Consider the following 26,450-nt stretch of genomic DNA (forward strand, 5'->3'; position numbering starts at 1 on the left):
TTAAGGTTTAAAAGTTTCTTTTTCAGATTTTTTTTTTTCTTCATTTTAACTTTATTTGTTGAACTATTCCAAACATACCAAACCTTTGTCAGACGATGTGGAATGTACCACAGGTATGCAAATAACAAGATTTCCATAGCTTAAACATTCGGGCTACTGAAAATGGCACAGACCTAGAAAATGTGCAGAAAAGAAAAAATATACATCCGGTACAATGTTTTCCGCTTTTATTATTTATTTATAAACTTTTTTGGAGCACTTGGTGACATGTTCTAGAAAGGCCAAGAGATGAGTAAGCAAATCAGCCACCGGACACACGGCCTAGGCATTCTCAGGGTAAGGAAGGGGCGATGAGAACCTCAATACAGATCAAGCTATTACAGGGTATTATACAGTTCTCAACGACTTGAAACCAGTTCATGAAAAGTTCTGCTAAATTGCAAGAATTGGTTCCTGAAGTGCTAGCAAAGTCTGAATGAAGGCCTGTGCTCTCGTCTGAGATCACAGGAGAACATACAAGGACATTTTTCTTTCTTTATTCACCCATTGCTGGGATCCAAACAGCAGAGACTTCTGTAAAGACGGTGGGACTGCTCCCTTAAAGGGCTTGTCCACAATTTAAAAAAAAAACAAACAAAAAACTAAAAATGCAAAAAAAAAAAACCCAGCACCAACACCTGTTCCTAGTATTGCATCTCATCTCTGTTCAGGCATTTATGATCTATTTTTTTTACTAGAATATTGTGGGGAATATCTTTTTGGACATGCCCTCTACTGCCGGGAGCGCTAGAGATAGAAAACATTTAAAGGAGCATCTTTAAGATATCTCAAGCTCCTTCTGTGATAACTAAGCAGAACAGAGTGTCAGGGTACAGGTGGCCGCCAGGGTGCCAAGATGAAGTTGTACTGTTGGATTTACGACGACTGTTAGATAGATCTGAAATAATTCATGATACGTACAAGGTAATATTGCCTATAGCCGCCAGAGCTATACATTCATTTAAAAATCGGTGCAGATTTTTGCCTGAACCCTTTGCTTTTGCACCTCTCAATCTCATTCATTATACAGACAATACTGTGCAATTACCACCTTGTGCAGACAATCATTTGTTCTTGTTCCAATATATCTTAAAAAATAAATAAAAATTCAATGTGAAAAATCTACTGCAGTCCTGTGCGCCCCTATGGCGAAACCTCATACTTCTATCTGTAACCACTTCATGCTAATCTATCAAGTCTTAGGAAGGGCTAAAGAGGTAGCAGATGGAAGAGTAGGACTGTAGGATCGGCCTAAACCTGGAGACACACAGGTCTATATAGCAGAGGTAGGCACAAAACCAAAGATTTTTTTAATCCAAAAAATTAACAATTTATTTAATTTTTTTTAAGACACACGGGAGCGATAACAAGACAATGAAATTGGTTGCCCAAGTGGAACTAGTCTAAGAAAACAAGTGGCAGGATCAGGATAGATTGCAGGGGTGATGGGTCAGAGCACCAATCTGTATAGTAGCTTCTTTACAGGGTATCGGCAATACCCCGCACGGCTGCTACTAAAGCTCTATGCACACAAAGGATAGTCACACAGATCGATCGAATCTCTTATTTTTCCATATTCATAGATCCCTCAATAGACTCAAATCTATGAGGGATCTATGAAACCTTGTGCCCTGTGGATGCAAAATAGCGATTTTACAGCTGTTCTGCACATTCATCATCTGAATAGAGCCTTGCAGGAAGCCGGAGCAAAGTGCAACAGCCAAGGGAGCGTTCACACTACCGTCAGTGTCCGACAGCTAGTGTCCGCGCAAAATCTTGTGCGGACATTAGCAGCGGACACTAGCTGTGTCCGTTACATTTTGCATGGATTTAAATGGACATCGGGTGCGTTCTTTTGCACTCCGTGCCTGTCCTTAACTGTCCGTTCCCAAAGATGTCCGACTTCTCAAGCGGACAATAAAAACCTACATGTCTGGTTTTGCTGTCCACTTGAAAAGTCGGACATCTTTGGGTACGGACAGTAAAAGAACGCACCCGATGTCCATTTAAAATCAATGCAAAATGTCATGGACACAGCTAGTGTCTGATACTAATGTCTGCACAAGATTTTGCACGGACATTAGCAGCGGACACTAGCTGTCGGACACCGACGGTAGTGTGAACGCCCCCTAAGAGTCAGACCCCCACCATGGATATCCTGATCCCAGAGAACTCCTTTAAAAGGACATTAACTATTGCAGCCATTTTTAATCTTCATTTGCTTTCCCATTGGTTGGCTCCTTTCATTATCATTTTCATCCATTTTCCAAAAATTGTTGTGTGGAGGTTAAAATAAAGCCAATATAATCGAGTGTGTGGAGGACAAACGTCATTCTCTCGCTCTACCTGACATCTATCGAGTAACACCGGGCACACCACAACACGCCTATGCCTGGTTTGGAGAAACCTTACTTCTCATGTCTCGAGTACCCCGAGAAAGAAAAGGAAAGGAAAAAAAACAAAACAAGTACCAAATATATTACAAATGAAGAGTTTGGACAAATCAATGTAACCCAATGTTGTGCATGCATGCAAGTCCACAGACACAAGGGATGGCTGGTACTAGCAGTACGGTAGACAGTGACTGGCAAAATGAAGGCCTAGAACCCCAAAGAATGAGCCTGCTGACACGTCCCCTCTGATACAGGAGACCAAAACATGGGGGGAGAGAAACAAAAAACAGAACCACTCGGGGCATTGTGCCTCTCTTGGTCACATAGGAAAACAGAAATGCATATTTTTTTTCCATTGGTTCAGCTCCAAGATTAGGTTTTTTTTTCACAATAATTAAGAAAAAAAAAATGATACTCATACCCCTCCCCTTAGTTTGGTTGTCATTTAATTTACATGTTTAATTAGCTTTATTTACAGAGCATTCCCCCATCAGTCTCCAGTATGGCCTAAATAGCATTGTCACGCAGGAGTGCGGTTTTATTTTTGTGTTTCGATTCTTTCCTCTTTTATGCAGATTCTTAAAAATAACAGATGTCGAGCTCTTGGGAAGGGGCGAGCGGGGACCAGATGATTTCTCTCAGTTACTCAGCAGAAGTTCTGTTGCAGTCTCTACATCCCATGCCTTTGATGACAAAGCAGCTATTACTGCATTCTGTAAGAGGAAGCAAAGAGACAAGTGAGGCTTACACAGACCTTAGAAAATACTACATGTGGCAATGTGCTAGTAAGTGCTGGCTCACCACCTCGGGCACATGCGGTTTTATATACCGCTATAAAGCAGTCAGAGCGCTGAAATCAGCGCACTGTCGGCTTTTACGATCGTTTCCCCAGGTGAAGAGTTATCGGTGCCGGTACCGTAGCTCTTCACCCTCAGAAGCGCTGTACTGTGAGAGCGGGGAGGAACGCCATCCCAGTACTCGTCCATAGACGAGTACTATCAGGAGGGGAGGGGGCGCTCATTCGTGAATTCAGCACACAGTATATAAAACCGCATGTGCCCCAGGTGGTGAAAGGTCCTCTTTAAATTAGGGCTGGGTAATTATGACCCAAATCAAAGTCGAAATTAATTGGATATTTTACCTTAATTATAATTAATGATTTATGTAACGATCTGTTAAACCACACCCATTTTATAGTACACAAAAGTGTTGGACAATGCTCGCGAAAAACACTTCCGAATCGAAACAGCTCTATACTCTGGTCTGGCGGGGAAGTGATCAAACAAACAGTATTGCTCATCTCTTCTGGGCTCCGGCATCATTTCCTGCCATCTAATTTATGCCAGGGACCACTGAGGACTGTGACTCGAGGCCTCAGTGGTCACATGGGTCATGCAATGTGTGACGGCAGGGCTCAGTGGTCACTGATTTCAGTCAGTAGTGCCAAAGAAAAACGAAGTCGAGCTGGAGCCCATAGGAGGTGATCGCCTCCCTGCGCCTCCGCTGAAGAGACCCCACAATATAAGAATAGAAGTTCCGATTCGGACAAGTTCGGTCATAATAAAATAGAAGGTAGAACCTAGCAACTATTGTAATATCCGAACCGAAATAACAAACGGGAACAAAATCGGTTTAAGTTTGGTTTCGGTAATTTTTGATAAATTGCCCAGATAGAAGGCAAAAGCTGCAGCCATCAAATAAAGGAGAAAATGAGACATCCTTTATATGTACTTGCCACTAGGGTTGAGCCGATCTTGACTTTTCAGGATCGATTTTGAAATCCAATTTCTGATCATTTTTCATTCGAACCCGATCTCAATCCCAATTCCGATCCCAATGCAAGTCAATGGGATTTTTTTTTACTAATCGGAGATTGGATTTTAAAAACAATTCTATTCACTATACAGCATGGATTCTAACAATTAAAGCGTTCAATTGTTAGAATCCACGCTGTGTAGGGATTTTTTTTTAATCCTCTGGCTACTTAGTCCCCCCTGGTGTCCACTTACCTACAGAGATGGCTGGTCCGGTGCCCGGTGTTCTCCTCCTTCGCCTTGCTGCCCCCTGCCTACCCGGTTAGGAGAGTGTGGGTGGGTACTGGGAGGGGATACGTCACGTCTCCCTGCCCTGTACCTTCCCACACTCTCCTAAGCCACAAGCCCCGCCTTCTTCCTAGCTCTTTAACACTAACCTGGGAGGCGGGGGCAGCGAGGCGAAAAAGAACAAGAACACCGGGCAATGGACCAGCCATCTCTGCAGGTAAGTAGCTACTAGAGATGTTAGCTAGTCTCCCATTAGAATGAATGGACGCAGCCGGCGCGCAGGGGGTTAAGGCTGTGTGCCGACTGCTTCCATTCATTCCTATGGAACCGCAGCGCAGCCTTCACACTGAGTATACACTCTGCTCAGAATGAGTGGAGCGTATACTCAGTGAGAAGGCTAACATTGTTAGCTTTTCCCACAATGCTTGGCCAGTAGCAAAGCATTGTGGGAAATAATCACTGATCTCAATCCCACCTAAAAAGATTGTGTTTGGAATTCAGATCGCAATCGTGAAATTTTCTCGATCACCGATCTGATCTTTTCCGAACACGATCGCTCAACCGTACTTGCCACCTAATTTTCAAATCCGAATCAAGTGGATTTTTATTCTGCAATACAGCCATAATGGTAAGTATTCACACATTTGTACACTTCCTTTAAAATAAAGGATATCATTGAAGGGCTTTTCTGAGGCTTAGATATTGATGACCTATACTAAGGGCATCAATATCAGACTGGTAAGGGGTAGGACACCTGGCACGCACACTAATAGAAGTAGCACACAGTGTACAGAGCCGTGCTGACCAGAAGACACAGCTCTGTACACTGTAGTGGCCAGGCCAAGTTACTACAGCTCAGTCAGGACTGCATATATAACAGGAAGGCAACTGTACCAAACACAATACTTACTCTATCGAAGCCCATAGCACAAAGATTTTCTATTTTTCTTGTGTATTCTGGACTAGTGACTGGTGCGCCTGCGTATACATGTGCCCACAGCCGAGCTGTCTGTTTAAACATGTCTGGATTTTGCTTGTACTAGGGGAAAAAAAACAAAAACAGAGTCAGCAAGGGAATTAAAGGGTATAAGGAAGACGTTGATAATTTGGGCATTAACGCTTGTTGTTATAGGACAAGGCCATTCAATTTGGGGTTTCTGCATGACAAAGAATCGTTTTTGGATTCCTTTTTTCTAGGAGATGAAATGACAAAAAAACCCAAACCAAACAACAATTTGCACATTGTGTATTTATCTATTATCTAAGGAGTTATCATCTATGGTAATAGTCTCACCTGGTTAGCCACCACTGCGTCCTGCGGGTCGTCTGGTTCTGCTGCAGCCAACAAAGCTTGCAATGATAACAACACTGTCCTTAATGTCATGGCCGCTGCCCTGGGGATGACAGAAGAGTAACAAGTTAGTAGAGTAATACACATATTACTTATACCTTAGAAGGGTTATCTACGACCAGATAATGATGGCCTGTCCTTAGGATAGGGCATCAGTGTCCAGTCAATGGGGGTCAAACACCCAGCACCCGCACTGCTCATGTGATATCTACACAGTGTATAGAGCCACAAGGATTCTTACACTGTATAGTGGTTGTGCTAAGCCATTGCAGCTTTACAGACATTGTCACCGCAAAGCAACAGTGATAAACACTGAGCCATTGAGCTGCCCATTCTCCAGGTCCCTGGGGGACCCCCAGCAAGGTGACACTCATCCCCTTAACCTATGGACAGTGTGTTGATAAAGGGACAACCCTTACAAAACACATGTATACCCAAGTCCACAGGTTAAGGGGATGAGTGCTACAAGAGTGTCAAGATTAAGACCCAAACCACTTTCTCCATAATAAACATGTAACAAGCCTTTATCCAGGTCTTACCATTGATCCTTCAATATATCCAAACAGATGGCTCCCGTAACTGAACTAATATTTGGATGCCAAATTTTAGTAATAAACCGCACCTGAAATAGAGACGTCCCATTAGTACAGCAATGTAACCACATTCAACCTCCTGCAAATAGATGTTTCAAGGTCTCGGCATCTACTGCATCTTCTACGTCTGGCCATACAGATACATGAGCTGCAGCCAGGTCCCTCACCAATAAAAGGTTTTCTCTAAACACAAAAATGAAGGTTCTGAACAAATCCTGGAGGAACAAGGAAACCGAGACCCAGAGGACATGACATTTTATCTTATATATTTATTTGTGTGAAATTGTATATACAGTGAATTGCCATGGTAAGATCCCCTAATATCAGCTGCCCCCCTAAGGCTGGTCTTACATGACCGTATTGAATGTACGGTCCGCAAGTTGCTGATCGGCAACATAGACTTTGCAGATGTGTGTCCTGCCACACTCTCCCATAGAGTTCTATGGGCGAGTCCGTGCTGTGTCGCAATTCACGGCCATTACGGACATGTCCTATAAATTGAAGACCACCGTTGCGGCCCGGCCACACCATGGATAAAATATCCGGTGATGTAAGAGTATTAAATATAATGTGTCTGCAATTGAAAACCCTCAATTGTAGACTTACATTACGGCCGTGTAAGACCAGCCTAACACAGGACAACAGTCTACAACCCCCAGTATGTTCCGGTCACCTCTGTGCCAATACTGAGAACATGCATGCATGCTGGGAGGTGTAGTTTCACAACAGCTGGATTATTGTGGTTGCTGATCCCTGCTGTAAAGGTATCAGGCCACAATGGGTTGCACGGCTTAAAAAAAATAAATAAATAAATAAATAAATTGGTGGCCATGTCTGACATGTTCTCTTTAGTAAATACTTTAAATGGTGAAAACCAATTCCACGGGATTTTTACTTTTTTATTTTTAATTAGAATTGTATTGTGCCATTCCTGTTATTCCTCCCAGAAGTTTATATATCAATTGGCAACCAGGTGCTACCATTCTCAAAGAGGCGACTTCTGCATTTCATTGTGTATGGAGTCTAGATGTTTCACACACAGCATACACATCCAGTCATTTACATTTTTTCATTCAGACTTTTTTGTTTTACAGACTATTAGTCTGTAACACCAGCCCCCCAAATACTGTCCAGGGGTTGCATCTAGCATTACAGACCAGCTTCATTCACTTGAGTGAAACTGAGGTGCAACACCAAACACGACTCAGACAGGGGTGCTGCTGCTTTTGGAAAAAGGCCTCCACGTTCCTGGACAAACCCTTTAAGGCCTCATTCAGATGGTAATACTCTGGTCAGTATTTTGCATCAGTATTTGTAAGCTAAAACCAGAAGTGAAACCAAAACACAGAATAAGTGAAATTCCAACCATTCTACTTTTTCTGTATGTGCGTGCACTCCAAGGTTTGGCCTACAAATACAATGACCAGACTACTGCTGTGTGAATGAGGCCTTAAACAGTAACAGTGCCTGGCCACTATCTGCTTCTGGCTGGATAGTGCAGGAAACGGACGTACCCCTGAAAAGTGGATTCATACCAAGGCCCGCTGTCTACCCTTTAGACTGAGGCCCACGTTGCGGGAACGCAGCTTTTTGTTGTTGCAGATTTTGTTGCAGTTTGAGCCAAAGCCAGGACTAGATTAAGCAGAAGTTAGAAGTATAAGAGCTTTCTATATAATTCCGATTCCATCTGTAGCCACTCTTGGCTTTGGCTCAAGAAAACGCCACAAAAAAACAAAAACAAACAATTCCAGCATCTTCTTACCTTTGGTGGATTAAAAGGGTATGTTTCTGGGATTTTAATTTCTAACTGATACCGCCCACCTGTAAGAGAAGAAAAGCGGATACATCACTACAATAACCATCCCGTACGTCTAGTACAAGTATATATCACGTAACCCAGGACTGACTATTATTTCATGACAAGTTCTAGAACTTCTCCATAGATGTTGTGCTTCAATTCCTCATCAGTTCTGAGGTCTCCATGTGTCATCATCAAATGGAAATATTCTTTACACACAGAAACTAAATACCCTTCAGCCCTATTCACACAACGGAATTCAGATGCATTTTAGCACATCAGTGCAACCCCATCTGCATTCACAGATGAATTTCTTCACCTTATTTTTCTTGCTGCGGGAGATAAAGTAGAACTAAATTTTAGAAGAACTTTTGATTTCCTGGCAGTATTTGTGCGTCTGGGCCACAGAACAGAGACACAAAATATGGGGAAGGTCCTGCACCATCCATAATTTTTTTTTTTTATTTTAACAAACTTCCTATTCATTCAAGTGTATGGGTGAGTGCAAATCATGGACAGCACACGGATAACAATCTATGTGCCACCTGTTCTGTTTTCACGGTGTGTGCATGGGGCCTGACTATTCACTGACAGAAAGCAGAGATCTGAAACATGAAGAGCAATTATAATACATACACTATGTGATGAAAAGTATCCAGACATCCGGCTGAAAATGACTTACAAGTTGGTGGTGCCCTCCACCGGTAATGGAGGGGGCTTGCACCCCTTGTTGTTTTGCGTGGCACTATCACAGCACAGGCCTACATTGATGTATTAAACACCTTCTTGCTTCCCACTGTTGAAGAGCAATTCGGGGATGGCGATTGCATCTTACAACACGATGGAGCACCTGTTCATACTGCACGGCCTGTGGCGGAGTGGTTACACCACAATAACATCTCTGTAATGGACTGGCCTGCACACAGTCCTGACTTGAATCCTATAGAACACCTTTGGGATGTTTTGGAACGCCGACTGGGTGCCAGGCCTCACCGACCTACATGGATACCTCTCCTCAGTGCAGCACTCCGTGAAGAATGGGCTGCCATTCCCCAAGAAACCTTCCAGCACCTGATTGAACGTCTGCCTGCGAGAGTGGAAGCTGTCATCAAGGCTAAGGGTGGGCCAACACCATATTGTATCCAGCATTACCGATGGGGGGCGCCACCAACTTGTAAGTCATTCTCAGCCAGGTGGCCGGATACTTTTGATCACATAGTGTAGTATATTAAGAAGTTGCAGAACTTTTCACTACATCATGAACAGGACACCAGATAATACTATTGTCAAAATCTAGATGTAAAGCCATTGACAGATGTATAGTAGACATACATGCATTAGATATATACAGGGAAGGGTCTTTCATCAAACTACAAAGGCCAGGGGTCTGCCACTACAGGACAGGTAGATACTGTCAGCAAGCTGGACTCTCTAAATGCATTCACTATTACACTGAAGTGTGCGCTTCTGGGGAGGGGTTTCCATGATAAGACATTGGGCTAAGACAGCAGGATTGTAGTTTAGTTTTATCAGCAGTAATCTCTTCTGGATATTAATGGCTGTAGGATATACCAGAAATATCAGTGGATGCAGATCCCAGAAGTAGGACTTGCATCTATCACAAGAACAGGGGACCACTGACCCCCGGGCTGTGGTCACGGTGCAGGTCTCTACACGGACTTGTACAGGAATAACAATATTTTAGGCGGTCTTCTGAGCCATTTTCTGAACTTCAGAATAAATGAATAGAGAGATCTGTGTACATGTGGCCATCTCTTCCTTCACAGTAGACATGAGACAAGGGGTCAGGGGACCTCAGCTCTTGATGTAGCTGCTGGTATTTATGGCAAATCCTACGTGGACCCATAAATGGTAAAATGGGATTACCCCCGTAAAAGTCAGGGCACACTATTCACATATCTACACTACATTTTTCAGCCATTTGCTCTCAGCCTGAGACAGAATGAAGACAATGGCATTGCTAAGCGGAAGAATTTCCAAATAAAGTGAAATCAATATTTGGTGTGACCTTTGCCCTTTGGAGTCCTGGAAATGATGATACTACCGCAATAGAGCCCTGATCTCAGCGTCATCCAGTCTGTCTGGGATTACATGAAGAGACAGACAGATTGGACAAACCTACATCTACAGATGATCTGGGCTTAGTTCTCCAAGATGGCGGAACAATCTCCCTGCCGAGTTCCTTCAAAAACTGTTTGCAGATGTATCGAGAAGAACTGATGGAAGGCAAGGGACTGATCTCAGCAAATATTGATGGATTTAATTTAGATTGACCTTTTTCTTCATTCACTTCATTTTATTAATTCTGCAACCAGAGCCCAGCCCTGCAGATAGACGGATTCAGGTGACCCCAACCTAACCGTGCGAATTGTTGCCTCCATTGCCAAAATACTGCTTTGTGTGACAATATGCAAATAAGCCTTTTGCAGCAATGGCGGTGCTGTCACTTACCTCTTTACAGGAATGGCAACTCCCTTGTTGCGCCAAACATGTTTATTCACATATAGGAAAAACAGCGATATCTAGGCAAATAGAGACACCCTAACCCAAGGGTAGGGAACGTACGGCTCTCCAGCTGTTGCAAAACTACAACTCCCAGCATGCATACTTGCTCTGCTGTTCTTGGAAATCCCATGGAAATGAATGGAGCATGCTGGGAGTTGTAGTTGCACAGAAGCTGGAGTGCTGAAGGTTCCCTATCCCTGCCCTAACCTATCTATCTGCAGGGCTTGGTTGATATGTTTGATTCTGCTGACAGACTCCCCTTTATCCCTTCTATTTCTGAAAACATTATTTTGCAGAATTTTTTTTTCCATGCCTGCCTAGAACTCTTGCACAGGACAATATGGTCATCTTAAAGGGGTTTGTCTCATTCGAGGATATGGTTGTGAAGGAGGAGGATGCCCTTGCTTTGCACCTGCATGCAGGAGAGGCTACCACTTTGGTAGACTTGGCCCGTCAGGCAAGGCGGTGGAGATGTAAGGAGTACAGTACATGGCAGCAGACATGAAAGAAGTAAACCTGAGTAACTGGAGAAGCTTTCAGTGCCCACATCTATGGTACAGATTTGTGTGGTAGAGAATAAGAGTGAATGCATTTCTACAGAAGGCCTCCGCCACTACTCTACAAGATAAGTAAGGTGTACCTGAATAATAGAAGTCACTGGCAAGGGTGTCAGATGAGGAGGGAACAGCCGGTAAAAGAAAGTAAACCATCTTAAGTAAGCTAAAGAAGTAGTCAGAAGCCATTGGATGCAGGCCTACTACTAGAAAGCAAGCGACAGCTGTGTGATGTGTAGAAGATGTGGCAGGCTCTATGGACAATGTGACGCTATGGAGGAAGCCGCCATTGACTCTCCTTTGTTGCAGATTTTGCTGCGTCTACTTGAGCAAAAACCAGGAGCAGCTTCAAAAGGAATGGAAAATATAAAGTATGTACGTACAATTCTCCATTCTGTAAAACCCACGTGTGGCTGTATACTTCCGTATGGGGATTCTAAGTCTGCATGCCCTGCAGCAACTAACAGCAGAAGACAGGGGGCGACGTTTATTTACTAGCCATTATCAGGGACCCCCAACCCCCAGACAGAGGATATGCATCGGTGATAATGTGTTCAGTGGGAAGCCCCATTTACTGGAACACTAAATATAGAAAAGTACAAAAACTATCCAAAAACACTTCCTCCTTCCCTTGGCGCTGTTATCTCAAGTTACAAATGTGTTCCTTGCAGTTCTGTGGCATGTAGTAAGACTGGCTGGAGACTCCCTGCTGTGGTCTGTTCCTTGGATAAGGTCACCTTCACTCCTAAACTACCTGTTACTCACTCCAGAGCGACTCCATCTTCTCTTCTGGACTTGTCAGGGACTGCTGAGGCCAGCGACTGGGTGTCAGGGGTCATGCAGCGTCACAATGTCACAGCCTCAGTGGTCCCGGACATCAGTCATAGGGGTCACTCTGGAGCCCAGGAGAGGTGGGCAACACTTATTTATGTTTGATCATCTCCCCTGGGTCTCCACTTATACTCACAGAATAGAATAGACATTTCGAATTGAACACATACTGTAAAAGGGACATAGCTTTAAAGGGGCGTGGCCTAAATAATCCTAATTAATTGTAATCACGGTAAAATGCCCAATTAATCTCAATTAATCAACTAGCACTATGTCACGTGATGGGGAAGAATCAAAATGTAACTTTAGTAGAAATCTTCCATCTTAGGGGGCGTTCACACTACCGTCGGTGTCCGATGCTAATGTCCGCGCAAAATCTTGCGCGGACGTTAGCTGTATCTGCTACATTTTGCATTGATTTAATGGGACATCGGGTGCGTTCTTTTACCGTCCGTGTCTGTCTTTAAGTGTCCATTCACAAAGATGTCCGATTTCTCAAGCGGACAGCAAAACCCGACATGTAGGTTTTTGCTGTCCGCTTGAAAAATGGCATTAAATGTAATCAGTGATCCACAGACCAAATACTTAGTGGTGAGATTCACGGGCAGAGCTGGTTGCTACCGAAGTGCGGCATATGGAGAAAACAATAGGATGACATCAGCTCTCTCCACAAAGAAAAGAGCTCAGAACTAGATGAATCACACAGAACATCAGAAATACTGGAAATAAAGTCCGGAGCGAGATGATAACAGAAGCCTGTAAGAAGCATGCCATGCACAGGGAACACGCCCAGGGAAAACATCAAAATGTACAGCACATATTTCACTTTCTCTTATGCGGCAGTGAAGGCCGTATTGTATGTGTTCTATGTACTTGTATTTACCGACTAGGAGACCAGTCACCTCCCATGTAGTGGAATGAGAGGGACTTTCCTCCTGCAGCCATGAGCAAACAAGGAGGAGAGGACGGGTACTATGAGTAGCATGGCGACCCCACACAAGATATGGCGGCGGTCCCCCAGTACTTGTCATCTCATCCCGGCTTCACTTCCAGCGGTGTACATAGGAGCCGCACGCCTTATACAACATTAACAGCCATTCAATATTCTAGTGATGACAACGGCTCTGCTTTCAATGAATATAGATGAACGACTATCATGGCTCCGATACTGCCGAGCGAACGGCACTGAATGGTGGAGTTTATAGGGATCTATATTGTCCTGTTACAGTTCATTTGTAACTATTGTTTCCTTTGTGTTCTTAGGCCCGGTTCACATCTGCATTCGGTATGTCTGCATGGGGACCCCCAAATGGAATACCAAACACATTGACAAGTGGTGAGCAATGAAATCACACGGACCCCATAGACTAGAATGGGGTCTGTGTGTTTTCCATGCGGTGTCCACACGAGTCATACGGACAGGAAAGTAGTTCATGACGTATTTTTCTCTCCATGTGTCTGGTGTCCGCACGGAACATATTATAGTCTATGGGGTCCATGTGCTTTCATTGCTCACCACTTGTCAATGCATTCGGTATTCCATTCTGGGGATCCTGAAGTGGACTTCCCGAATGGAATACCGAACGCAGATGTGAACCAGGCCTTATGCTTAAAAACTTTAATAAAAATGTATACAGAGTAGAGGCGTTGCAATGTTTTTGTTATATGTAGGCCTGGAAAAAAGAATGCAGATAAGGCTTCCTCCAAAAAGGAGAAAGCGGTGTCTATAGTGAATCCCTCTGCCATAAAGTAGCACTCCTCTGTCAGAATGTAGACTCTCAATGCATTCCTATGGAAGTCAGAACTCAGCTCCTATAGAAAAGTATTTCAGATTCTGAGCTGAGTGTGACTAGACAAGTCAGATGGACGGTCATGTGCAGAAGCGCCAGACCCGATATCTGCAGCATAGAGCAAACTAAGTTTTCCAGTATGATTTGTTTTTCATAGGTTCTCACCTGTTCTGTTCCACAAGTAATTTTGGATTTAAAATCTGCATCAAAAAAGTCTAAGGCTTTATTCCCACATCCACACATCATGTACGCGTGGCATCCTCATTTTTCATGGATGTCAATGGGACAGATTTATGAAGACTCGCCTTGTTCACCAATCTTGTTGACGGAGGCACCCACCTCCTCATAAACGAGGCAACCCCCCCCTCTGGGCCCTGCACGCAAAATCTAAGCCAGTTCATAACGGTGGTAGATTTCCAGCTACATTTATACAAGATTTCTGGTGTAGATGATGATAAGTCCGGCTCCACCTCACTGCACGTCCTTGCCATGTTCCTTTTGCAGGTGGTACCGGATGAAAACCGGATGACAACTGTGTCATAGATATTGGATGTGATGTGAAAAGCAGATCAACCATGGATAGCACAAAACCCACAAAATAGCAGGTTGGGGTGCTGTCTGTTAATCACATGGACCTAAAATGTGAATGAGTCCCTATGTGAGCTTGGCATCACTGCAATTAAAAACTGCATGAAGTTCTTCATCAAAAAAGCACAGTGCAAACCCAGCCTTAACATATGTACCTACCCTATAGCTTATACAAAGCTTGCAGAGTCTGAATACTTTGCTGTTCCGTGCAAACAGGGACATGGACCCCATTGCCATTATTGATGGGGGTTCCAGCAGTCGACCGCTCACCAATGAGGCACTGCTTATTATGTTGGTTATAAAACACTACGAGCACCTAGCCATAGCAAGATATTTCTCTGCAGAGACCCCCCCCCCCTTCCCCCCGAACACAAATAACGTCAAATGGATTAATTCCCTTGCCAAACAGAAATCAGCAGGTACAATATTTATATAGCTGTACTTACCTTCATACGGTGTGTCTGGAGGGCCGGCAATTTCACCTCTCAGCTCGGAGAAATTCTCATCTACTAGGTCTACTTTGATTTGGTTTTTGCTAGTCTTTAAAAGAGAAAAATAACAGGTATAAGAACAGGGATTTTACCAGAAGAGATTCACAGTCTGCACATGAGAGCCAATACAATAATGTAACACTGTGCTAGCTAGATACAGGGCAACACCTGAATGATGGAAGCAAGCATTGATGGACTAACAAAGGGCTAAAACAAGAAGGATCTAGTGCTACAATGTACATAAAGCTGCAAGTTCACTCAGATGTAATGGCAGAAGAGAGAGCAACACGAACATCTGGATCATGCGATTCCCTGGGCTGTGCAGGTCAGCAGGTGCAGCTGGCACAGAGAAGGGCACACGGCACAGGCCGCATGTTCTGAATAAGGAATCTGTAGTCATTAAAGTACAAAAGCATTGACCCAGAGTTCACGTGAGGTAATATACAATATCCCTGGACCGCAAGCCGAAAATAGCTGCTCTTCTAAGAAGACAAATCTGGATGTATCCAAGAGGCAAGAACAGATACAAGAGTCTCTCCGGCTGGATACAAAACCCTTCTATTCAGTAACATTGTATGGGACGGATCCGGGCACAGAAGGCAATACAGATGAAATATCTGAAGCCTATGTGCCGTCCTAAAGCCTGATGGGAACACATGGGTGCCCTAATTCATTTTGATGGGTATGGCCGTGTTCACATCTATGCTGGAGTCTCGGTTGCAGTGCCTGCCTAAAATTCAGTGGATGAAAAAGTCCTCAGCTAGTTTCCGTTTTAAAGTGACAGTGACCCCTTTATAGTCAATGGTGTCCACCTGACTGTGCGTTACTGCTGTTTGTTGTTCTGGTCCTCCCATAGACCAGTACAGAGGAGAGGTGATGCTAGTGAGAACCTGGCGTAACTAGTATACAGTACAATAACATTGGGACACCGACTACGCTTATAGGGGCTCTCATATAATATGGGGTTGGGGTCCCACTGGCAGTAAAAACAAATTTCACTCTTGTGGGAAGGCTAACTACAAGAATTCGGGGAGTCTGGGGGAATTTTTGCCCATATCCAGAAGAGTATTGAGCACTGGCCATCAATAATTATGTTTAATTAACCTTTATTAAAGTAATTATCAAATATAAGAGCAAATACCACCAAAGGCATAGACTGGTGAGCCAAAGAGGCCAAAACGACAAAGTACAAGCGCATCAATATTTAATGGGGTTTTCCCAGTGACATAACTATATCTAATATTGTACACAATTAAAAGCAATAAACTTTTTTTTGCAAATGTACCGTATATACTCGCATATAAACCAACCAGAATATAAGCTGAGGCCCCTAATTTTACCGAAAAAACTGGGAAAACTTATTGACTCGAGTATAAGCCGAGGGGGGGAAATGCAGCAGCTACTGGAAAATATCAAAAATTCAAATGGTCGGAGTTTTTGGGTGCAGTAGGTGCTGGGGAAGGGGAGGGGGTGTTTTGGTTGTCTGTCTGCCCCTTCCCTGAGCTTGAGGACTGTTTTTTCTTCCCCCCACTTGGAATTTGGCTGATAAGGGCTGAGATCGGGAGTCCGTTACCTCTGTATGTAATGCAAATTGACTCAAATCCAGCTCTGCTACATCAGCTTCATGCTGTGGCAATTCATTTACAACCAATCTTGTGCAAGTGAAACCCCGCCCACCTATGTGCTGAGAAAAGCAGGAAGTGAAGAGAGCACAACAGCCTGCAGGTTAGTGAACAAGCGTCATGGGAATACCTCTTTAAGCTCTGTAATGCCAGGTGGGCGGTGTCATGCAGGGGGTGTGATTCAGAGCTCCAATCAGAGGTAGCCAGTGTCAGAGCTCAGAGTCACACCCCTTGTCCGCTCCTGCCTGACTCCGCCCTCCTGACAGTACAGAACATTAAAGAGTATATCAGGGACCAAAACTAACAGCAGTGATTGTTCAGGGAAGGTGGGGACTAGAGAAAAAATTCCAACTGTTCCAGAAACAGAGGAGCAACAGCTATTGAATGATGTAAAGATTGAATGAAACAAACCCCCAACCACATAGCTCAAGTAAATGAGCTTTGAAATAAAAAAAGGAGGGAGGGGACTGGTTCCGATCTCATGACACTGGTTTAGAACCAGCCTGAAACACTAGGATCCAGCATGGAAAAAAATACAACAGAGGAAGTCAGGGAAGTTTAATTCCTTGGACAACCCCTTTAAAGATATATGTCATTCCAATAGACATATCTGTAGTTTCTAACCAAAATGGATTGGATTCTCTTGGACATTCTTCAACAGAGTTCTACCATACATATATATACACACACACTCATACACACACACTCATATACACACACACACACGCAGAGTGCATGGCTGGGGTCAGGGATTCACCATAGGCTTTCACTTTCTACCTCTCGGTTACAATGAGTTAGATGAATAAGCATTTCTGGAACAGTTTACTAACTATAACACAATCTACTTGCTGACTCTGGGGTTTGAAAGAAGGGATCTGTTCTGTTTCACAAGAACCTATTGCCTTATTACAGCCCGTAGAACAAGAAGGATCTTTCACAACCACATATACATATAGCTTCAGGAAAATTAAACCATACACACACACATACTGTATATATCTATATAGCTAAGGACGAGTTCACATCTGCGTTCGGCAGTCTGCTTGGAGACCCCGAACAGAAACCTATACGCATTAAAAAGCAGTTAACTACAAAACCACACGGACCCCATGTGGATTCCGGATGAAACATGTGGAGGGGAAAATGTTGCTTGAAGTACTTTTCTCTCCGCATTATTCATGCGGACACCAAGCAGAAAACACATAGACCCCATTATAGTCTATGGGGTCGGTGTGGTTTCTTGTGGCCGCGGGCAAGCGCAGTCGGCTCAACCCGAGGCCTACAAGTTTCACTGCATGCGCCGGAAAACGACACGTGACGAGGACGTTCCTGAAGAAGATGGAAGTGTCGCTGGAGATTTCTCTCGCAGCATTGGGGACGCTCCCAGTGCTGTTTGAGTGCTGGGGACCGCCCCCAGTGCTGCGAGAGAGCTCATTTGCATACCGACAAAAAACGGGATTTCTACTGAACGGGGACGTGGAGAATACATCTAAAGGTAGAAGAATAGCCTTTCTTAAAGCTACGTGTAATCAAGAAAAAAAAAAAAAAAAAAAAAAGTGTTTTAATGGTAGAATCCTTTTAATGCGTATAAGTTTCCTCCTGGGCGGGAGGGGCATGGGGGTGCCCCCAAACAGAATACGGACGTGAAACGGGCCTATGTAAGGGTGCATGCACACTGAGTAACGCCGGGCGTGTATGAGAGCCGTACACGCCGGCATTACAGCAGACTGCCGAACACTTCCCATTCACTTCAATGGGAGCGCTCGTAACAGCGGCGTTTACGAGCGCTCCCATTGAAGTGAATGGGAAGTGTTCGGCAGCCCTGCTGTAACGCCGGCGTGTACGGCTCTCATACACGCCCGGCGTTACGTAGTGTGCATGCACCCTTACAGTTCACAAAAATGTGCTGGAGTCTCTGTTGAAGACTCTGTTGCAGAAACCTCAGAAAAATCATCAGAGAGAAAACCTGCATGAAAGACTTTTCTCTCTGCCGGTTTCAGTTTTGAAAAGGTGGACCCCCATTATAGTCCATAGGGTCCTTGGGTGTCCGTGTCTAATGGCTAGAACAGTGGTGTGACTCTTTGTTGCTTGGGTCCCCCAGCAGACCAGAGAGCCCGATGAAGATGTGAACATACATATATATATATATATATATATATATATATATATATATATATATATATATATACATATATATATACACACAGGCCCTATGCACGGTTCATTTTGTGTACCAGTAAAAAAAAAAAAAAAACAAGAAAAAACCCCATATACCTATGTCTTGAATCACATTTGTCTATGTCTTTCTATGTCTATGCCTATGTCTTGAATTACATTTGATTTATCACTAAAGAAGGGTTCGGTGAATGTGCATATGAAACTGTTGGGCTCGGTACCTCAAACAAGCTTAAGAACCTCTGTTTTAGGATTATCCCCCATTTTTGCACAGCCACGTCCCTTATATATAGGCCAATAAATTCTGGTTTCATTTAGTCAATCCTGACTGGATAGCGTACAGCGAGGGACATATCCTTTGGTCAATAGCAGGGAGGATACAAAGTAATTGGAATAATCGATGTGGGCGAGATCTCATCCAATGAATTGCACAGCCCTAGTTACGGTTACTTGGTTCTCCCGGGCACGATGAGGGTAACAATTACCACAAATTGGCAAATGTCGGCACAATTTGTAGAAATTACCTCGAAAAAAATCATTCAGCGAGAGTGTGAGCAGCTTCAGCTATTTGCATAGTCGTCTCCTTCCAGGACAAAGAGATGAAAACTTATATGTGCACAGTATATAGTGACAAGTGCAAACCTGCACTGGGCTAGGAAGCAGGTCATGTGACTCATCCTATAGTCATGTGTATATAAGAATATCAAGGCTAGTGAAAGTGTTCCTGGACCAACCAGCTTTTCCTGCTGAATAGATACTCTCTGCATCCACAGGGCGGTTACCTTCTTCAGGGATGTTCTTAATAGACCTAGACAGTTCCAAATCCTGTATTTTCCAACATATACCTACAGTTATTAGGCATTAGCTATATTCAAAGATACACGGTAGATAGAGTTATATGTGATGCTGGTTCTGAACAAGATCTCCAGGATATCTATAGCCTTAAGCTCTGGGTCTGTGACATTAATATATATATAAGCACTGACAAAATATATTTAAAGGGGTTATCCCGGCTAAAAATATTGATGAATTCTCCTATGGAAGCCAAGCTGCAGTGATTCAGTTCCACCACTACACAGAGAACAGCGCTGTCCGCTTCCTGCTCCATTCTCTGTGCGTCAGCTGCTGAGAAGAGCTTATCTGTACAGGATGTCAAACCCAGACACACTTAATACCCGAATCCTGTGTCTGTGGCTGTTCCTGTGTCTGCACCACACATGTGACCTAGCTGCCTGCTCTAAGGGGGGAGGGGCTAAGTGCACGGAGCGAGCCTGTGTTTGTACCACACATGTGACCTAGCTTCCTGCTCTCAGATAAAGGAGGGGGGGGGGGGGGGAATGAGTGCTGCTTTCTTATATAAAACAGTCTAAATCCTAGTGGGCTAAAGGACCTGGTCCCTCTGCTCACTAGGATTTAGCTGACTCTATATAGAACAAGCTAAATCCAAGTGTTCTAGGACCTTTGAGGACATCACAGGCCCTTCAGTCGTCCCATAGGATCACGCTATGTGGTGGGTGGAGCTACACGCTAATTTGGGGGCAGAGCTAAACTGGAGGTAGTTGGACAGTATGGCTTTGCATATGAAACCCCGCCCACCAATTGACATCGAAAACCAGGAAGTCAGAAGTCTTTGCAGCAGCGAAGACTGGTGAGCAAGGGACATTGGAATACCCCTTTAACGAAAACCTTTTGGGAATAAAAAAAAAAAAAAAAAAAATTCTCATTTTACCATTAAAAGTCATAGAAAACAAAACACAGTGCAGGTAAGCAACAGGAAACTGTCAAATTGTTAAAAGTGGAAAATTTCCTGCACTTCACTCAGAGGCCATGTTTGGTACATGTATAACATGGCACAGAAATCAGTAATGTTAAAGGGAGTCTGTCAGCAGGGGATTGGGTAGAAACCTAATACCAGTACTTTGTAGAGGTGATGCTACAATTTCCAAAAATGTCGCTGTTATTCAGCATTTGGAACCCAATGTTCATGTAAATTGCAGTTCTATATGCAAATGATGGGAAAAGTGCTGAGACTGAAGCCCAGGCAAGTGAATGCTCGCAAGAATCATAGAATCATGGGGACATGAAAGTAGATCAGGAAGTACTTTTCTGTCTGCATGTTCCGCGTGGACACCGCGTGGAGAGCACACGGACCCCATTATAGTCTAAAGGGTCCGTGTTCTTTCACTGCACACTGTTTGCCAACGTGTATGGTATTCCGCTTGGGGTGGGGAGTCCCCATGCGCATTCCCCAAACAGATTGCCAAACACGGATGTGAACCAGGTGTAAGGCATGCCTACAAAGCACTTTTCTCCTCATCTGTATATGCAGAACACTACAATTTACATAAAATTAGGGCTCCAGAAGTGAAAACAGAATCACCTGTACAAGGTACTAGAATTCGCTTGATCACAAAGTCACTGCTGACAGACTCCCTTTAGATCTTTTCCTTTTAGGAGATGTTAACACAAAATATTATTCCCCCCCATCAGAAAAACCTAATGCACAACCCCCAGCTGAACACCAAGGCCAACCATCGTAACTCTGCCACAGATCTGCAGTGATATGCTACAGATGGGACTACCGCGCCAATGGTAACCAGCTGCAGAATAACTTCAGGTTTCAAATTTTTATTAAAAAAATGAAAATGAATGGGTTTACAAGGTCTACAATAAGCTGCACATAAGCAAATAATAGGAAAAACACCGAAACCGACCGTCAAACCAGAAGATTCTGATTACAGGCACTAAAACAGCAGAGACCCAGTGGATACGGCACCCGCTCTCCATCGGTGCAGGCGCAATATCTGAAGTGCCAACATCCACAACAATAGTACAGCGGATGCTGGCAAAGGTACGGATTACAGCAACTGTTAACCTGTTCTACGCCACTGGCGAGGAACAGGTTAATAGACACTAATTGATTAAAGCGATTTAACACTGGCATGTAACAACGGGGGCAGAGCTACCACCCTGCAGGGCGGAGATTAGGCGTTCAAATGTTGGGAAAAAACGTAAGTGTATTAATAGGCACGAGGGGTCTTTCAATGTGTAAAAATGCATCTATGACGCCTGAACAAGGCTGAGGAGCCCTATACTATGTGGGCCACTGAGGAGCCCCCAATGGCAAGTATTATACAGTGTGGTAACTGACTTTTTTTTTTTTTTATGTACCGTTTATATTCGAGTATAAGCCGAATTTTTCAGCAATTTTTGTGCTGAAAGGGCCCCCCTTGGCTTATACTCAAGTCAGCAAAAAAAAAAAAAAAAATCCACATAAGATGTAGTAGCCCGCGTCCAAGACTGGTTTCACATTGGTGGATAGCCATATTTCCCAGACCCCAACCCCCAGCATCATAGTCATTGTGATTCTAGGAGTCTGTGCCTCGGTGCGGCGCTATAGCCATGTACAGGAAGGCAGGGACAAATAGCTTCATAGCCATTGATCACTCCAAGAGATAGCAAACATTCAGTCCTTACCTAAAAGTGTATAGGTAAGCACGCCTGAAAGCTAGCACGTGTACTTTAAGATGCATTGACATTTGGGTGCAGTTTTTGAAAAAAGGAAACACTACAAAAGTTAATAAAGTGACTTGTGCAAATGGTCACTAACTTGTACAAGCGAGGAGGGAAAAACTGCAAGTACAAGGGGTTTTGTTTTTTTTTACCCGCTATACCTGGAAGCAATGCTGGAAAGCAAACAGTATAAAAGGGCGGCAATCTGGAAATGCAATGTGTGTATTACAATCTACTAACAATTTTGTCCTGTTCGGAGTGTGTAAGTCCCACGTAATACAAGAACGCGACATACTGACAAACATGACCTTTTCAGCAATGCTCCCTTTACTCCTACATGTCAAGGTCCTGAGCTGCAGGTAATATAACACCCTACTACAGTTTACAGACAAAATCTAGAGAGACGTATAGAGATGACTTGAGTTACAGCCTGTATTACAAACCAGTGCTGCATTCACAAACGCTGCAGGCTTCAGAGCTGTAATCTCCCAACATTCGCTACTGATTTCCTTGAGGAAGTGTAATCCTTACAGCAGCCGCTGGGCAGTGATCTGGTAGGAATAGTCAGATATAGATTTTCATCATAGGAGCGCAGTTAAGAGGTTGTGTCTGTACGAGCTTCTAATAATAGCAAACAGATCGCAACTCTAGAGGAACAGGCTGTAACTCCGGACCGGTGCGTGAGATTTCATATACACTCAAACTGCTTTCAAGTTGTTGTCCAGGATTTAGGGCAGACTCAGGGTAGGGGTTAAAAAAAAAAAAAAAAAAGTCATATACATGTGTTACAGATTACTGGGGATGTATATGAGTGACTTTTGAATTATACTATAGAATTATTAATATTGTATAATTAGATGTATAATTTGTTACATAGTTACTGTCATAGGAATCAGTCACTGGCTTTTTAGAGAATCTTTAGTGATGGTCAGCCATTTAGGAAGGGTCAGGGGATAATCGTACACATCAGGGAGAGTGTGTGCCTACATAGGCAGTACGGAGACTTACAAGTCATTCCTGCTCCGCTAGGGATTCTGGGTAAAAAATATGCAAATCTATCCTCCAGGATGTAATTAGGAGAACAGTGCACTCTGTATGCTGCCCTCTAGAGGGCAGCCTCCTCAACATCATGCATGACTCAGATAATAAGCCTACTAACATGATGCGGAGTTTATTGCCAAATTAGTATTTCTATTCCAAAAGGAACAGATTCCCAGCTATGGACAGCGTTGTTTCGGCCTATTGGGCCTCCTCAGCATAGCGCAGGGATACTGATTTGGCAGAGTGAGAGACTATAGACCAGGGTCAGGGGATAATCATACACATTAGGGAGAGACTAATACTAATTTGGCAATTAAATCCGCATCATGTCAGTAGGCTTATTAACTGAGTCATGCATGATGTTACGGATGCTGCCCTCTAGATGGCAGCATACAGAGTGCACTGTTCTCCTAATTACATCCTGGAGAATAGATTTGCATATTATTTAGGAAGGAGTCAGAGTCGGTCCGGGGACAATAGAGGAGTTCCAGGCACATGACACTAAACTCTTAAAGACGTAGTGCCTAAATAACACCAGAGTCACTATATAATGCTACTGTATACAAGACATTATACAGTAAGTCTGCATTATCTGAACGTATACAGACAGTAGAAGCAGCAGCAAGGAAACTCTACAGGTAGGGCACACCATGACTGTACCGTTCCCATAGTCACATCATTCTGTAATCTAGATGACAAACCAGAACCCGGGCAATACACTGCTGCATGACTAGGCAGGTGTGACATTGAGGAGTCCGGAAAGCTGAGTCACTAACCTTTAGGAGTTTTAAAAGGGTCCCATCACTTTATGATCAATGGGGGTCCAACGATCCAGGGGATTCGGGGTTGGACACCAATTTTAGGTTGGCAGGAGTCCGACTGGTAAGAACCCCGTGGATCAGCTGCAGTGATCACCTGAAATACTTTCATCTGTCACCAGGATGAAGCAAATAAAACCAGCAATACAGTTGGATCAGTTTGGCTCACCTGAATGTTCCACCTTTTTCCCTACGAAAATTTGTGCCTCCATTGCTGAGATATTCATTTATTTCACAATATGCAAATGAGAAATCTGGAGCACTGAGGGCGGCTCTATGGTTCCGAATTAGTTTACCCCACATTGCTCTAAGCACCCTGCCTCTTAGTACTGGGCCAGGGAGCTTTGCAGAAATCCCATGTGGCCCTGTGTTCTCGTGATTCCAACGTATTAGAGAAGTTTGGAGCAAAAGAACAGCCCTCGGTGCTCCGGACTGCTCATTTGCATATTGTGAGATAAATTAATCTCTCGGCAAAGGGAGGGGGGAGTGTAACATTCACGTAAGCCTGACCTATCTGTGTTGCAGGTTTAATATGCTTCACCCTGGTGACAGACTCCCTATAGTCGCGGTATAGTGAGTACAGCAGTCGTCCCTATAAGGCTGCTATTAAAAGTGCGGCAAGTGACGGCTGATCTGCGGGGGTTCTGGCAGTCAGATCCCTACTGATCTAAGATTGATGTCCTATCCTATAGAAATTAGGGTAACCCCTTCACGTAACTACAGAAACTAATCCATAAATGTCGCCTCCTGACATATCTGGGACGTTGGCAGGGTCATTTCCCTGCAATGGCTATTATATACCCACAGTGCGGCGTTATAGACACACAGTGCGGCGTTATAGACACACAGTGCGGCGTTATAGACACACAGTGCGGCGTTATAGACACACAGTGCGGCGTTATAGACACACAGTGCGGCGTTATAGACACACAGTGCGGCGTTATAGACACACAGTGCGGCGTTATAGACACACAGTGCGGCGTTATAGACACACAGTGCGGCGTTATATACACACAAGGCGGCGTTATATACACACAGTGCGGTATTATTTCTTATATCCTAGTGACCTATAGCCATAGGGCGCCATTACACTGAAGGCAGGGTGGTGAGATGCCATGTGGGCACATACATGGCTGTCACTGCTATCTGGTAAGTGATGTGTCAGTCCCAGCATGCCCCATGCAGCCAGGACTCCGGTAGCCCCTCCATGTGCCGGGCCTATGATCAGGCTGCCCCCTGTCTCTCCTCCATGACTGGATGTGGCCGTGCAGGATGACAGGACAGCCGGAGCCCCCTCTCACCTCCTCGCTTTTTAGCACTTCTTTGAACTCCCTCTTGATCCTCTGCGCTGCGATATTGGCCATGTCTGCTCAGGTGCTGTCTTTGCGCCGATCTGCCTTTTCAATGGATGTGACGCCGGAATGAATCTCTCGAGTGCTCCGGCCTTCCTGCAGTGATCTCCGGGCCCTGATTCCTCAGCCTCCCCCGCCCCGGAGAACGAGCCCCCGACACAACACTACACGGCAAAATGGTGGCAGGGGCATGCGCAGTGCACCGCTAGCGGCCGCAGGAAGAACTTCCTGACAGGGCTCCAGGGGACGTCACGTGGGCCAGCCCTGGAGACGCTATAGGTTGCTTGCGCGCCGGCCTGCTCACGTGACGTGTGACGCCAGCCCTGGAAAGAATTCTATGTCTAAGACTAGCTGTCTGAAGCAGCCAATCAGAGCGCTTCTTACATTCTGTAACCTTCACCTGGAACAACACAAGCTGCTATCTCATTGGTTGCTGTGGGCAGCTTATTTTCTGAACCCTTTTTATTTATGACAGACCATGTTTGCAGTGCTAGGTGCTTGCAGCCAGTCTCAGTGTTCATAGCGCTCCCTTGAGATTGTGGTGCTGGCCTCTTAGGCTCTGTTCACTTTTATGGGTACTATTCCGTTATCGGGCCAGCAGCAGCGCAGTTCAGCAGCAGCTTTCGGGGCAGCAGTTCAGCAGCGGGAATTACAATGACATCCGAGGACTGCTGGCCCGATGCTTGTGCCCAGTAACCAGTACATCGATGACCCCCCTCCCCCATCCTTCTCCTCCTGCCAGTGCTGCCCCCCAGCTCTCCTTACATCTTCCCCGTACCCTCTCCCCGCCACACGACTAGGCCTCACCTCAGCGCTAGTACCGAGACCGAAAGGAAAGACACCGGGGCTCAATCCAGGCCCTGACAAGAAACACGCCGACTATAGGAACGGTGAGCTACAGCGAGCCGGAGGGACAAACTTTCTGCAGCGTCC

General features: G+C 44.5%; 1 protein-coding gene across 1 annotated transcript; it reads right to left on the reverse strand.

Annotated features, from left to right (window-relative positions):
* UBE2K (ubiquitin conjugating enzyme E2 K) lies at positions 1 to 25,710 on the reverse strand. The gene is made up of 7 exons (XM_075261385.1): positions 25,467 to 25,710; positions 14,952 to 15,045; positions 8,181 to 8,239; positions 6,365 to 6,447; positions 5,769 to 5,868; positions 5,385 to 5,513; positions 1 to 3,145 (listed from the first exon to the last, which is right to left on the reverse strand). Exons 1-7 carry the CDS (start codon positions 25,527 to 25,529, stop codon positions 3,071 to 3,073), a joined length of 603 nt encoding a protein of 200 aa, XP_075117486.1. The 5' UTR covers positions 25,530 to 25,710; the 3' UTR covers positions 1 to 3,070.
* Positions 25,711 to 26,450: the final 740 nt, after the last annotated feature.

This window comes from Leptodactylus fuscus, chromosome 1, assembly GCF_031893055.1.
Source record: "Leptodactylus fuscus isolate aLepFus1 chromosome 1, aLepFus1.hap2, whole genome shotgun sequence".
Taxonomy (NCBI): domain Eukaryota; kingdom Metazoa; phylum Chordata; class Amphibia; order Anura; family Leptodactylidae; genus Leptodactylus; species Leptodactylus fuscus.

What these genes read in the sequence shown, in the direction of transcription:
- UBE2K (XM_075261385.1), bottom strand. Translation starts at nt 25,529, where the DNA reads ATGGCCAATATCGCAGCGCAGAGGATCAAGAGGGAGTTCAAAGAAGTG. An exon ending in AAGTGCTAAAAAGCGAGGAG is followed by an intron (nt 15,046 to 25,466) that starts GTGAGAGGGGGC and finishes TCTCTTTTAAAG; the next exon opens with ACTAGCAAAAACCAAATCAA. An exon ending in GTGCTATGGGCTTCGATAGA is followed by an intron (nt 3,146 to 5,384) that starts GTAAGTATTGTG and finishes TTCCTCTTACAG; the next exon opens with AATGCAGTAATAGCTGCTTT.